The following is a 16242-nucleotide window of genomic DNA, read 5'->3' on the forward strand; positions in this document are numbered from 1 at the left end:
TCAAGTAGTGTCAGTTCTGAGGGAACCCACATTGGGCCAAGAGAATTACACTCTCATGCCAGCCAAGGGCCCAGAAACTGTGAGGCACCTCTTGGGGATCAGGTCTCACTCCATCAGAGGTAAGCACAGGACATACGGAGGTCCAGTTGAGTCTGGGTAGATACAGGACAGGTCTCTGGAGCTTGCTATGTTCCTGTAGCTCAGAACAGGAGGCCAGTCAGCTAGTCCTTGGAGTCACTCTTGTAGTTCTGGAATCAAGGAGATGGTCCAGCCTTTCTTCCCAAGGCAGCAGTGTAGTCCTGCTAGCAGCAGTGTGAATGGGAAGACATGCTCTGAAGAGTTGGTTTGAGGGTCCAATATTTATACCTGTTGCAGCTTTGAGGTGGGAAAACATCTAGACTTTCCCTCACATCTGGATCTGTAATTTTCGTCCCCTGTCCTGTCTCTGAGGGGTCTGGGGTGACAACAGACTGAGTGTGCTGAGGCAGGCCCTTTAAAGTGCAAGTGTGGTAGGTGACTGCTGTGCCCCTCCCATTAGTTCAGCATGGCCTTTCCTGCCAACACCAAGTACCCCTATATGATGCTGTCTGAAAGGAACACAAAAAGGCCAACTTTCAGCTACACCTAGTCATGTGACCCAGGATATAGGCTGCAGGCACCAAATGGTTCGGACACGAATATGCCAACTTTCTAAAAGTGGCATTTTCAGAATTGTGACTTAAAATCTGCCTTTACCATTAAAGAGGGTTTTAAATGGCAATTAATTTAAAACCAAGCTCGACATTCCTACCGGCTCTCAATCAAGTTATCAATTATTAAATGTAATAAGGTAACCTGATGTTATCCTACTTGAGAGGTAGGGCCTGCAGTACTGAAAAATAAATGTAAGAGTTCTTCACCACCAGTAAATGTAAAACTTAAAAGTACATGTCCAACTTTTTAAATACACTGCACCCTGCCCTAAAGGCTGTTTAGGTCCTATATTAGGGGTGGTGTATATATATATATATATATATATATATATTAAAAAGGAAGGCTGAGGCCTGGCAAAAGGATTATTTTGCCGTGTCAAATGGCTGTTTAAAACTGCACGCATGCTGCACTAGCAGGCCTTAGCAGGTTTAAAATGGCTACCTAAATGGGTGGTACGGTGAGTGGTGCAGCCATTTAATGTACAGTCCCTGCGTATATGTAGTACTACTTTGCTAGGGACCTACAGTTAAATTAAATGTGCCAATCAAGTTTAAGTCAATTGTACCATGTTTGAGGAAGAGAGCATAAGCACTTTAGCACTGGTTAGACTCACCACCAGAAAAGCATTACCAAAGGTAAAGTAACTTGTTCTACTGACTTCTAACAACAGATTCTTTTTTGTAGAAGAAATACCTGAGAACACCTCCCCGAGGAAGGTCTGTGATCTGGCTCATATCAGAAAATCCTGGAGGACCGAACAGGCAAAATGCTCATCTTGACAGACCTGACTGTCTAACTAGTACTGGTTTCAGAGAGTATGGGCGGACGCCCACGTTGGTGCTTAGCAGATTTCCAGGACGGGCATCCCGAGTTGTAGTAGCGGCCTTAGTCCTGGCGGAATGGACCCGCAAGCCTTCAGGAGCCTGCTTCTTAGATAATGCATAGCTGATCGATCATACTGCAGAGTACAACTCATTGTAGATGGCCCGGTTCTGAACAGCCTTGCCCTTTTTCAATCCAGTGAACCGGATGAAGAGCTGATTGTCCACCTGAAGGCCCTAAGTAAGATCGATATAGAACAAAAGAGATATCTTTGGGCTCAGGCAACAGAGTCTTTCCTCTTCCTTGGAGGGATGAGGGGGAATGAAAAAAGTAGGCAGACTGATGGTCTGATCCACATGACATGGAGTGACAATTTTTGGCACAAAAGAGGCAGGTGCCCAAAGAACCAATTTGTCGGGGAAAAAGCTAGTGTATGGAGAGTGAACTGAGAGAGGTTGAAGTTTGCTGATCTTTCTAGATGATGTAATGGAGACCAGAAAGAATGCTGTGATAGTCAAAAGCTGTAGAGAACAGCTATGTATGGGCTCGAAAGGAGAGCACATGAGAAACATGTGGACAATATTGAGGTCCCATTGGGGAATCACAAAAGGGGTATGAGGGAACAAGTGTTGTAAACCTTTTAAAAAACAGTCACAACCGATGACTTGAACAGGGAGGGTTGATCTAGCAGCTGCAGGAATGACCAAAAGCTTGACAATGAACCCTTAGCAGTTTTCTAGGGCAAAGCCTTACCCGGCATGAGACACAACAATTAGCAATACCTCTGACCAATGAGCAGACAGGGGGTTCACCTGGCATGAGGAACACCAAGTCACAAACTTATCTCAATGGCAGGCATGTACCGTCTTAGTGAGGGAGGCCTGGCAGCCAAGAAGATATCACTGACTTCGGGTGGAAGATCGAAAACTCTCAAATGCCACCACTCAGTCTCCATGCATGAAGGTGGAGAGTGAGCAGGTTTGGGTGCATGACACTGCCCTGTTACTGCAACAGGAGATACCTCCCAAAGGGGCATCTAACCAGAAGACTGATGCTCATGCTATGGAGGTCGGGATATTAAACCCTCCATGCCCAATCCAAAGCAACAAGAAGGACTTGGGCCTGGACTGTCCTGATCTTCTTGAGAACCCTAGACAGGAGTGATATTGGCAGAAAAGCATACAGGAGCCCAAATTTCACTCAAGACTAAATGCATCTCAACTTTGAAAACTCCAACACGCAGAAGTGCAGACATTGCACATTCTTGGTGGAGGTGAAAAGATCTAGCCAATGTTCTCAAAAGACATGGAAAATACCTTGTGCCATCTGCGGAAGTACTCACCATTCATGATCCGCAAGGCATCAACGGCTGAGTTAATCCACCCTGGTGTTCAGTGAACCTGCCAGGTGCTGCACAACCAGGATGATGTCTTGGCTCTCCAGCCAAGTCCAGAGTCAAACAGTGTCCTGGCAGAGGGTCCAAGACCCCACCCGCCCTGACTGTTGCAATAGCACATGGCAGTGGTGTTGTCTTTGAACACCTGAACCTGCTTTCTATTGATGGATGGAAGGAAGGTTTTCAATGCCAAACAAACCACCCACAGGTACAGAAGGTTGATGTGGAGTTGGGACTCCGCCGGAGACCAGAGACCAGAGACCAGAGACCAGAGACCTCTGATCTCCACCTCTCCCAGGTGGCTGCCCGAATCCTGGAGCGATGCATCAGTCACCCATATGAGTTTTGGATGGGGGAGGGAGAGGGGTCTGCTACTTTGTCAATCGGGGTTCGTCAGCCACCCCTGCAGATTCTGTGCAGTCCCCTCCCACATCTGGACCAGGTCGTAGAGATTTCCCTGATGCTGCTCCCTCTGGGGTTTCAGATCCCACTGCAGAGCCCACATGTGCCATCACAAGCCATGCTTCACCAGCAGGATCCAGCAGGCCATGAGACCCAGCAGCTTCAGAATCATCCTGACCAAAATCCAGGATAGAGGTTGAAATGTCAGAATCAAAGCCTGAATATTCCTGACTCCCTGCTCGGGAGGATATTCGTGGAATTGCATTGTTTCCAGAATAACTCAGATGAAAGGGAGCGTCTGGGTCAGGTGTGACTTTTACAAGTTGATAGTGAACCTCAGCAAATGCAGGATGCCTGTCATATTCTGTAGGTGGGAGGGGACTGCCTGGGATGACCCTGCCTTCAACAGCCAGTCATTGAGGTAGGGGAAGACTGGGACTTCCCGACCTCCACCAATGGGCTGCAACCACTGCCATCACTTTTGTGAACACCTGAGGGACACTGGTATGGACAAAAGGGAGCAGTTCAAAATGGAAATGCTTGTGGTCAACCGTGTGGCACACCGTGAACCATAGGTAATGCTTGTGGGCCAGCAGGACAGGGATGTGGAAATACACATCCCGTAGGTCCAGCGTTACCATCCAGTTTCCAGCGCATATAGAACATGAGCCAATGTGAGTATCTTAAGTTTCTCTTTTCTCAGGAAGTAGTTGGGAAGGCATAGATCTAATATAGGACGGAGGCCTCCATTCTCTCTGGGCAACAAAAAGTAGCGGGAATAACAACAAAGCTCTACTTTGGGTGCTGGCACCCGCTTAATGGCTCCTTTGGCCAGAAGAGCCTATTCTTCCTGATGGAGCAAAAAGCATAAGACATTGAAGGGCATGCCAATTAGGGTTTCTTGGACATTCCCCGATAGCCCAGTGGACCACACCCAGCAGCACCCAGCTGCCTAGGGCTTCTGTGGTATCCATCCCACACCAGATGGCAAACTTCACTGGAACCTGACCATCCACTAAGGCTTGGTTGGGGATAGCACAGCCCTCCTTGGGAAGCATGGGAAGTTGCTGTGCAACTGAGACCCTCAGGGCATGGCAATATTGTCCCAAAAGGTATGCACTGTTCACCAACCATGAGGCTATGCCGGTGGAAGAGAAAATACGCTGCACAAATCGAGCAGTTTGTTGTCTGCTGCTTGGACAAAGGTGTGGCGGGCAAACATACGTCTCATAGTCTATTTGAATACCGGTAAGTTATACAGCATCAGATTGTCGTTTTCAACCAACGAAATGGACCACTGGGCGGCATCGCCTCCTATATAGGAGAGTATAAAGGCTACCTTGGATGCGTCGTCGGGAAAGGCAGCAGCTCGAGCCATGAAGTGTAGATGGCATTGGTGAAGGAAGGCACTGTACTTGGTGCTTTCGCCATAAAAGCATTCAGGTGGTGCCAATTGGACAGGGTGTGGTGCTATCACTTGTATGGTGTTGTCTGGGTTAGTAAGGGTAGAAGTGCCATCAAAGGTAAATACAGGGGGATATATCAACCCTTCCTGTCTGGCTCTGTGAGGGAGAGGCCTACCCCAAGGATTTGAAGCGCCAGCAGCCATCTGCCCTTGAAGGACAGCCATATCCTGGCGTAGGCTTAGGTGTTCTGCCTGAATGCCGGTGAGCAAGACCGCTATGTCCTGCAGGGTAATTTCGGGATCGCTCATGTCACCCAGGCGAGATATAACACTTGGGCTTCGAATTCTGTCAAGGACCCCACAAGTTTTACCTTTGACCTGTGAAGCAATCTCGCAGAGACAACATGAGCCACCCTCACCGGATCCACCTTACCCCAGCTGGCTATGAACAGGCTAGGATGGCGATGGGCACGGGGAAGGAAACCAAGATAACGCTGTGGTGTTCTAGTAGCCCGGTTTAGGAACTTCCCTCTGTCTGGGGACTATCCGTGAGCACCGGGAACTGGGAAGAGAAAGAACAGCCTCTGAGTAAGCACACAAACACACAATCGCTCCCCTCGCTCCTCCTTCTATTGCACATGCGAAAACAGTAATTACCTGTTCAGGAAGGCACCATTAAGCTAGGTATTCTAGGCGGTTGAGTCACCGTGAGCAACGCTCTAGTAAGAAACCAATCTGGCACCCTGCTGTGGAGTTTGTAGGAAACAGGCAACAAGTACTCCAACGTGGTGTAACAAAGAAAGAAGAATAGCGCTCCAGCGTGGGTAAGATCAACAACAAAAGAGCAGCTCTCCAGCAAGACACTCAGAGTGTAACAAAAGAAATGAATTAGCTCTCCAGCGCGGGGTAAATCTAGAAAGCCAGCAGTGATCCAGCATGGGGAAAGTCTAGAAAGCAAGTAACGCTCCAGCGCGGGGTAACTAAGGAATGTATTAGCGCTCCAGCGCGGGGAAAATCAGGAAAGACCAAGCAAATGGCAGAGCGCTCGGTGCGGCAAGGGATACCTGGACTGTAGTAGCAGGCTGCAGGAGATCACGGAATCCCAAGCGCCGATCGGGCGGAAACAGCGGTTCAAATGCGGTTTCCCCTGGAAGCGCTGGACGCCGCAGGAGCATCCGGAGTGCCGCTAGACTGCTAACCAAGGAACGGAAGTTGGGTAATCCGATTTCTGCATGTGTCGCGGAGCTACAGACCCTCCCGCAATCACACCGGAGGACCTAATCTAGCGGGACATGACAGGGGCGGATGGTGCTGTGGAACGTGTAGTGCGGGATTGCGTAAAGTGCGAATATGCAGATAAATCTAACTTAACGTTGTGGACACTTTTAGTTGCAGTGGAAAGTCCCAATATAGGGTGGGAAACCATTGGTGTGGACAACAAGGGCCCTGTGGTGAATGAAAATGGTAACTGCATTTATGTGTTGGTTGCTGTGAATTATTTTTCAAAGAGGCCAGAGGTGGCTATTGAGGAAACTGCCAGTGCAGACAGAGTTCTTGCATTATTGGATGAGGTATTTTAGAGGGAAGGTTTACCAAAAAGGGCAATAACAGATAATGGTCCAGAATTTAACCCTGCAGAGGTTGAGACATTTTTTTAAAGTAATGGTGCGGAACATAAATGTACTTCAGTATATCATCTAGAAGGGAATGGTGAGTTTGAGAGATTTAACAGTATGATTTCAGATGCTTTGACAATGGCTGGTAACAAAAGAAAGGATAGTGTGATAAAGGTGAAGAAGATGGAGTGAATGCATTGCATCACAGCAAGAGTATTGGGTAAAGTCCATTTGCTATCATGAGGGGAAGAGTTCCTTTTACAAAAGACACTCAGGGATGTATGTAGAATTCTAAGCAAGTTCAATGGTAACCTGAAGTGGTAAGAAAAAATATCAAGGGTGTTTACGATACATATAAAACATACAGAGATAGAAAATCAGGTACCAAGGCAGTGAAAGTGAGAGTGGATGGCATGATATGTGTAAGGAAACCAGGAAAGGTGAAGAAGGAGGAGAATATGTTTTCAAACCCTTTGAAAGTAGAGGACGTGTTTGTAAATGCTACAAGGTTAAGTGATGGACAAGTGTGGCATATGAGCAGAATGGCGAAGTGCAGTAAGATTGGAATAAGAAGTGGGGTGGAAATGAGGAAAAGGCAGTATGAGTGGTGAAGTGGAGGAGTTGAAGGATATTGACTGTAGTGGTGGGCCGGAAGATGATAGAAGATATGTCATGGAAAATGTGGTACAAAGCAAACATGGTCTTAATGTCAAGAAACTAGCATACTTGAATAATTATATTGTGTGCTAACAATTTAAATTTTGGCAGTATTGACATTCTACAATTGTTAGGAAACTGTAAATGAATTGTTCTTGTGCTACATATATTTATTTTACTCTTCTTAGTATGGAAAGGGGATGTGTTGTGTTCTGGTAATCCTCTCTCCTGTGTAAGGGAAGATTCCAGTTCTAGATTTCTGTTGCAATAGAATGCCGGGTTTGAATTGTGTTGAAGAGTTGGTGGGAGTTGAGTCTGGTAGTGAAGTGTGTAGCTGTGTGTTATGGTTGCTCCCCAATGGGGCTGAATAAAGTATACGTACTGGCAACCTTGAAGTGGTTTCTTCATATAACACTACAGCATTGTCTTCACTGCTTTATTTCAGTGAAATGTTTTAGGAAGAGAAGCAGAAATGTCTTTGTACATGAATGAATGAGGGATTGGTCTTTAGTCAAACTTAGGAAGAGTTTCACTGATATTTTAATGATATAATAAGTCAGCCAAAACACATGTGATAATATATTTGAACTAGTGCAGACTAGTGATGGCATAGAGTCATCCTTCCTGATAGTTTAAATGACATTATGACCATAGCAGACAATACCATTCTATCACCTTCTGTAATCTTTGACCTCTTGGTGACATTACATATCATGGACCAATAGTTCTTGCCTAGACGACTCCTTGTCCAAATTTTTCAAGTTACTTTAGCATAGTTCTAGTAGATTATTTTCCAGAAGAAGTGAAAGAGAGAATCTTATTTCTGCACCTTCTCATCTTCACTGTACGATAGAAATAATATCAATATCAACAACAATAATAATAAAAACAATAACATATTTTGTTAATTAGCACTTAACACTGCAAATATTTAAATGTCTAGTTGGTGTGAATAAAAAGCACTACTCTTATCCAATGTAATGACATCATATCTTGGAACAACGAAAGGGTGAGTTTGAATTGCCAAGATTTAGAATTGCTAGAACATCTTGCCAACATCCACAAACTTAAAGCTATTCACTTACATTTGTACATTGGTATCTATACTCTTATAAACATGAATCAAATTGCCACATCTCTCATGTGCAGACAAAAAAGGAATAATATGAATTTCACTGATCCTACGAAAGACTCTTCCTAGTTGTCTTCGAATCTGGAGTAGGTTTATGGTTGTATGGGAATCAGTAGACCCAAAACTAGTTGAATGGTCAACAGAGCCATAATTGAAATTCTGCTTGCATCTCATAAACATTTTCTGGGAGCCAGATCTTATCAATCAATCAGAAGATTTGTAGGGCACTTCTTGTCACCCATGAGGGTATCCTGGCTCTGGCAGGGTCCAGTTGATTAGTCGAATAGCCAGGTCTTTAGGGACTTTCGGAAGTCTGAAAGAGATGTGAAGGTTCGTAGATATGTCTTTGCTGCTAGGTATGAGAAGAAGCAGCCTCAGATGCGGGGGTGAGGGTTAGAGGGGCGCAATGCCGATGGGAGTTCAGGCAGTGGTCGGTGGTTCAAGTAGGCGGGTCCGCAGTTGTGTAGGCCCTTGTATGCATAGGTCATGAGCTGGAACTGGCATCATTTCTGTACAGGGAGCCAGTGAAGTTCCCTGAGGTAGGGGGTGATGTGGGTTCATCTAGGGAGATCCAGCCAGGTCTGATGGCTTAGTGGAGTAATGCATCCACTGGAGGGGCCTGTATTTGACCTCATGGTCACAGGTTCAAATCCCAGCAGGTCCACTCAGCCCTGCATGCTACTGAGGTCAATAAAATGAGTTCCATTGAGTTGGGTAACAAATAAACATCTGTAATTCAGCGCCAAGATTACCTTGGGTGAACTTGCACTTCACAAATACATATTAGGATAAGTCTTACTGTAGCGTTCGGTCTATAGGTGTTAGAGGAGGTGAGCTGAGGTCCCTGCATACAGAGCGCTGCCGTAGTCCAATCGTCTGGAGAGGAGGGGCTGGGTGATGGTGCCTCTTAAGCTTTGAGGCACCATTTGAATATCTCACAAAGCATGCGGAGGATGAAGAAGCAGGAGAAGACAGAGTTGACCTGTGTCATAATGGTCAGCTTGTTGTGTAGAATGATGCCTAGGTTCCTAGCGTGGTTAGTGGGCATAGGATTAGGTCTGAGTTCTGAGGGCCACCAGGATGCATCCCATTGAGAGATTTTTGTTAAAGAAAATTAGTACTTCTGTCTTGCTTGAGTTGCGCTTCAGGCAGTTGACCTTCATCCAGTTGGCCTTAAATTTGAGCTGCAGGCCCAAGCTGGGTGCAAAGATCTGTAAAGAGTGTAAGTGCCTTTGATAACCAGTATAGCCAGAGGCAGACAGGCTATAATATTATTAAATTGTTCCAACCACTAGGATCTAGATTAAATGAGAGAAAATGAAAAACAAACAAGGGAATGTTGCAGCAGCAGGTCTGTAAAAGCTATTAGAACATTGGAATGTTGGGAGCTCCATTGTAATCAATGGAGTGCTCCATGCTTCTACAGGCCGGTAAAGGCCCGCAGAGCAACATTCCAATGTTTTACATAGGCCTTTCAGCTGCAAGAGTCCTTTGTTTTATTTGTTAGAACATTCTGCCCTCTAGTGGCAGAATGTTCTAACAGCCTTATAGCCCTTCGCAGCAGGGCTTTTCCGGCTATTAAAGTCACGGTCCCTAGTTAAAGTCCCTCGCCTTTCGCTCGGGCCTTTAACGCGGAGCGGGCTATAAGGCTATATTATTTGTCATGAACAGTCCACTGTCTTCAGTCGAGCTATCAAATATCTAGTGTTCTAATCTAGCCTGCTCTGTTTCCAACAAGCTTTATGTAATGAAAGTAAAAGCAAGCAGACCAAGGGGTTTATGAGAAAATTGTATTGTAGCCTGAGTGTGATGGATTCTCAAATATAATTGCGCTATAGACAGAACTGTGTGATACTACAGTTTATCAAATGTAACATTCCTGATTCTTGTTTCGAGATCTGTTTAACTCAAGTTGTAGTTCCTATTCTAATAATCACCAGAGAAAAAGAAGATGGGTGACTGCTCTCCGGTATTACGAAAATTGTGTTAATTTTCAAGTTGGAAAGTAGCATATTGGCCTACTGAGTATCTGGAAAAGGTACCCTATTGAGAGGAAGATAAATTAAGACAGCGTTTGTATACATAGGCCCCTCACAATATAGCTAATCACTCATATACACTTCTAATGAGAAATCAATCCATAAATCACCCTATTAAAATCATGATGAAAAACTCTGACAGTAAAAGGCTTGCAGAGCAAGATTCCAATGTTTTACAAAGGCCTTTTGGAGCTCGAGGGGATTTAAATCCCCTCGAGCTACGAGAGGCCTTTGTTTTATTTGTTAGAACATTCTGCCCTCTAGTGGCAGAATGTTCTAATAGCCTTATAGCCCTTCGTAGCAGGGCTATATTAAAGTCCCAGTCCCTTGTTAAAGTCCCTCGTCTTCAGCTCGGGCCTTTAACGCGGGAGCGGGCCTTTAATAGCCGGTATAGCACGCTACGACGGTCTATAAGGCTATATTGCACCTCCTTGAAAATCAGTGAACAGAGTCTAACATCTATGTTTACCACTTATAATGGAAGCATGCTTAAGGGGAATTTAGGAGTGCAACTCAGTCAATCTGTTGCTCTGTCCTCAACAAATTTCTCCAACAAACTCACCTTTGGCATCAAAACACTGTGATAGCCAATACTTTCCAAATACAACATCCATTCGCTCCCCATGGCGACAGACAAAGAGGCAACGTTTCTGAGGTCCAGGCTGGTTTACTCTCAGAGTCTGTATATAAAATATAGAAAAAGTATTTAATACTTTTCATACATTTTGAATTATTAAATAGGAACACATCTTTTATGAAGCAGAAAAAGTTATATTTTCCTACTGCTAGATGACGAGGACAATTGTAAAAGTAACAAGGTAATTAAAGTAACATTATGCAGCAAGGGTGATACAAGAGACTGGTGCTCTTTTCTTTAAACTACTCATAAGCATCCTCCACTGAAGTTTCTTCCCTAGTTTACTTGACCTGGCCATTCTAGGCATTGAGAAGATTGGTTTGTCTGAGATATTTGAGGTTTTCTCTGAATTGTTGCTACTGACAAGTGGATCAATGTCTGAAATTAAATTAGCATGTCCATTATCATGGCACACTTTGTACATTAAGGGGGCAATATGATACCAGTGGGACCAACACTGGCGGAATGTCGGTGTCGGTCCTACTGACATCTTCAACCACTGTCAGACCACAGCTTTGGGATGCGGTCGGTTGGACCACATTGGCCAAGGAACTGATCGACAGCTTCCGACGGGTTGAAGGAGCCCGTCGGGTGGTTGGTCTGATCGCATTCCCCACAATGGGGGCGGTGCCTTCTCGCGCACCGCCGTTAGGATTACGATCCACCTTTCCGCCAGCCATTTCACATTGGTTCTTCTGATGTGAAAAATGGCTGTCGGAAAGGCTTTTTTGGGGTTCCTAGCAGGGCCGCTGTCCCCCGTGGCTCTCCACTATGGGCTTTGGGGGGCACCACATTCCTGCATCCTGTGGCAGGCACCGCATGGTACCTGCAACAGGTTGCAGGGATATTTGTAAACATGCCTCTTTGCATTGGAGCCCTTTTCTGGGCCACAGCACAAGCCTCAATGCAAAGAGGCAGTCGGATCCTAATTTGGCCAGCGGGACCACTGACTACCTGTTGGAAAGTCCAATTCCCGCAACAATGGCGGTCCATCATAATTTGACCCTTAATACATAGACAATGAAGACCATAATGAACTACGGGCCAGATGTAGGTAGACTAGATTTACCGATTCTTAATTACCGAAAATTACCGAATTTTACCGATTCGGTAATTAAGAATCGGTAAATCTGAGGGGTGGATATGTAGGTATTCCAGATGTGCTGGAATAACGATTCGGAAAAATTCGGTATTTACATTTACCGATTCGGTAAATACCGAATCGGTAATGCCCATTCATTCCTATGGGCTTTGAAGCCCATAGGAATGAATGGGCATTACCGATCGGTATTTACCGAATCGGTAAATACCGTTTTTCACAAGGGTGCAGGGGGTGTCACTTTGACACCCTCTGGCCCCCCCAAAACAGGCTTGGGTGCCATGTGGCAGGCATACATGCCCCAAGGGCAGGTCTGCCTGTCACATGGCATAGGTGTGCATGCACACATGTGCATGCACACCGGAATCGGTATTTTACCATCAAATTGGATTTGATGGTAAAATACCGATTTGGTAAGGCCTCTGGGACTCAGAGGAGTCCCACCTACATCTGGGTGCCTCAGATTCAGTAAATTTACCGAATTTTTATTTTACCGAATCTGTAAAATTACCGATTCGGTAACTTTACCGAATCTGTAAAAAAATGCCCCCTACATACCTGTCACCCATTTACCGATCGGTAACGGCCAAAATCGGCCGTTACCGGTCGTTAAGTCGCCTGAAACGGGCACCTACATCTGGCCCTACATCCCTTAAGGTGTATATAATTAATGTCCCTATTGAAATGTCACATTTGTAAAGATGTGAAACTTTGCTTGGTGTTTATTCTGGGCCAGATGTTCGACTAGCAATTCTGAGACTTACAAATTGCGTCGCAAAACTGGATGTACAACAGTGTGTTTAACATTGTTTGTGATTCCCAATGGGGATTTGCGAGTCCATTGGGAACGGCATGCCCTCCTAGGTATGGTGGCCTGCTGGGCTCAGCAAACCACCATGTCTGGGACTGCTTTTAAATAAAGCAGTTTTTTTCTTTTTGAATGCAGCCCGTTTTCCTTAAAGGAAAATGGGATGCATTTAAAAAATGTTTGTTTAATTTTTTAAGTGCAAGTAGTGGTGCAAGTAGTGGTCCCTGGGACCACTGCCTGCCATTGAAAAATATTTTCAGAGCCTGTCACAAAGGGGAAGGGGTCCCGTTCCCATTTGCTACTCCATTACCACCCTCTTGAAGAGGGTGGTAATTTGCGAGTGTTTTGCGACCGCAATTGCGGTTGCAAAACAATCACACATGGGTTACAGAGTTGCTATTTGCAAGTCTCTAAACACTTTTTTGAAAGTCGTAATTCATTTGCGACTCGCAAAATTGTGTTAGTGCATGGCCATTCCAATTTTAGCATGCGCAAACGGGTCACTAACCCGTTTGCGCATACTAAAATTGGTCCTACATCTGGCCCTCTGTGTAGTTTGGAAATGTTTTCTGAATATCAAATCACATTTCTCAAGGTGCCACAGTACTTTCATTCATAAAGTTGAAGATTCATGCATAAAAACAGCAATCATGAATGAGAGCCAAGATAAATTCATGTTGATTCAAAGATTAAGGAGCAGGCCCTGTTGGAAGCCCGTAACGTGTGTACTGTCCACCTACCATTGATCTGAAGTTAATAAAACCTACCTGCATTGGTTGGCAGATTATTGTAAGTGGTGTTATGTCCCCCGGCCCCTGGTCTTCTTGATGCTTTCTTTCTAGTACTCCATCACCAAAGGTAAAGTTAGATGTTGAAGATGTGGTATTCAAAAAGGAATAGGACCTAGAAACAATTAGACCAATTAAATGACAAATATCTTGACAATATTCTAGAAAATGGTACATTAAACATAATGCAGTGGTGATCTCGGAGTAATAAGCATCTAAAATCCATTAAGATCTTGGAGCTTAGGAAGGCACCAGTTTGAGGACTGAATCCTTTACTATTAGCCAAGCGAACATTACTTGGAAAATGAAAATGTTAAAATGTATTAATTATATTGGTTAATATCACCATGGTTAAGATCGCATCTTATAAACATCAAATCTCTTACAATACAATTGGCTGTAGGCTCCAGTTGGGCAGTAACCTAGCCTGGTGACTCAGATGGAGGCTTGCACGCTGATGTAAGCCTTGGCTGAGGAAAGCAGTGAGGTCTGCCAGTGGGGCATGGCACTCAGATATTCCCTCCTGGCATTACTAGATTTAGCTCCAAGCAAATTCATCCTGTCTTCTCTTATCACTGGAATTCAATGCAGAATTTGAATGATTGAGATAAGACGATGAACGGGTGTAGTTTGACCACTCGTTAATTTGCAATAGGGAACTCATCATGGAACCCTTCATAAAATTGAGACGGAACTCAAGAAACCTTATATTAGGAAGTGGGAGACACCACTCAGTACCCTCTACTAGCTGCACCCACTGCAGTGCTGCATAGAAATGACAGTGACAGAAATACTTTTGATAGGACCTCCCCTCCAGTGTTATCCTATGAATTCTCATTAGGAGTGGCCAGGGAAATGTCCCCGATTTTCCACACCCTTTGAGATACCAATATCCGTGGCAATGATGCTACGTGGGGGAGATTCAAGGGGTGGGAATCTGGACCATTGCAAGGAGGATCCTAAGGGTCCCCTCAGTTATAAAAAACTGACATGGAAAATCTGTATTTTTTTTTACTTTCTCCCACATTTTCACACAGAGCATTTGAAATCTCAATATGGAAATCCATTCAGATATGTGGAAATACCACTGACAGTTGTATGACAGAATATCAACAGCAAGAATATTGTGTATTGTGTCAAAAATACTGCCTACAAAAATATTGAGTTTTCATACTTTAACTTGCCATAAATGTGTTGCAAACATGCCGTTTTAGGGAAAAGTTTCATAGTGAGCCCCACATATCACCACTTTTTCCAAGTGTCTACATTTTTAATTTAGAGCGGTGATAGGGCATATCATTTGCTAGTTTCTCAATTTAGTAGCCCGGTTCAGTCCCTCAGGATCTTAATTTGAGCTTTCAGTTTAAAAGGGTCGCACCTATGGCCATGATGTTTCCTGCAAGTTAATTGTACCAGTGCAAGTGATAACGATTTGGTTTCCAGGCTGAAAAATACATTGAATGTTGTTCCAGCTCAGAGCGGAGTTGGAAGAACAAGGAACATGGCGGCAGCAGGCTACCTGCTGCGGTACTCCGCTCTGAGCACCTGCAGAGCGTTTCCTTGACACTCAATGAAGAATGAGGGCGTCGTTCATATGATTAATTTTTTCGAAGATATGCAGTTTTTCACTTTTCTTAAAAAGAATCGGCTCATTAAAGATTGTTGTTGTTGGTGAACTCGCTAACTAGCGTACAGTCCCCTTTCCCTCTCCATGTGATGGGAGAAGGGCGTTTTTTCCGACTCGGCGTTCGGCCGGTCTCCGCTGCAATGTTCCCCGCTATGCTGCTGCTGGCTTTGGCATAGGGCCACCCTGGAGCTCCGCCGCAGAAAATACTTGCGGTGGAAGAAGCAGTGCAGGTACAGGAAGGAGCTGCGGATCTAACAGCGTCTGCCTCACCCCTCGCACCAGCAGTGACCACAGCATTGGATTTCACATCAGCAGGAGCCCAGCAACTAACGCCGACAAAGCAGGTGAAGGGGAAGCACAGAGGAGGGGGGCAAGTTGGTGGCAATTTAGCTCAGGTACCTGTAGCATCCAGCTACAATAAATACAACCACTATTCTGGTAATAACTGGAGCTTTATTCTCTGCATGTTACTCCTACCTTGTCCCTGCTCTAACTGCCCATTTCCTGCGTCCACTCCTCCTCTTCCTCTCGCCCCCTAGCTCCTCCCACTCCCAGCTACTAGTGTGCTAACTTCATAACATCTCCCCCCTTTGTAACAAAACAAACAGAGCATACTGACTTCTTAGTCCATCTCCTCAATCAGTCTCTTGGGTGGACGTATGTCACGATGAGGTCGTGGCGACCTGGCCCTCAGACCATCAGTACTCAATGTCTCAGTGATCGGAGCAATGTTCTCTTGACCATTTGGCTGTGGTTCTTCAACTCTGGGATTGTGTATGTCACTCATCATGGTTCTTGAGGTGTCAGTTGGCAGTTTCTTGAAGTGCGAGATGTTTCTCGTAACTCGCCGCTGCTCGGACTCCGCAGTTACCATAGTCCCTTTTCTTCTGGTGACCACCAGCGGTTCATCCTTGAATGGACAGTCAGTCTTTTTCTGCATATCTTGCTTGACGATAACACTGTCCCCTTCATTTAATGATAATGACCGTGCTCTCCTCCGGTTGTCGGCATAGGCCTTCATTTTTCTTTTGTTGCGGTCATCAGTGGCTCTCATTTCCCACGAGTCCTTCTCAGATGATGATACTTCCAGGGCTCCATCCCACGTGGGAATGCGATTCCTC

The 16242-nt window shown here is 45.1% G+C and overlaps 1 protein-coding gene across 1 annotated transcript in view; it reads right to left on the reverse strand.

The window, feature by feature from the left end:
- Window positions 1–16242, reverse strand: part of UBASH3B (ubiquitin associated and SH3 domain containing B) — a 764382-nt gene that overhangs the window by 247539 nt on the left and 500601 nt on the right. Inside the window, exons 7-8 of the mRNA XM_078681838.1 lie at window positions 13474–13609; window positions 10725–10842 (exon numbers count right to left, since the gene is read on the reverse strand). Of these exons, the coding sequence (XP_078537964.1) occupies window positions 10725–10842; window positions 13474–13609 (254 nt within the window). The remainder of the gene's footprint in view (window positions 1–10724; window positions 10843–13473; window positions 13610–16242) is intronic.

The sequence above is a fragment of the Lissotriton helveticus genome, chromosome 3_1 (genome assembly GCF_964261635.1).
Source record: "Lissotriton helveticus chromosome 3_1, aLisHel1.1, whole genome shotgun sequence".
NCBI lineage: Eukaryota > Metazoa > Chordata > Amphibia > Caudata > Salamandridae > Lissotriton > Lissotriton helveticus.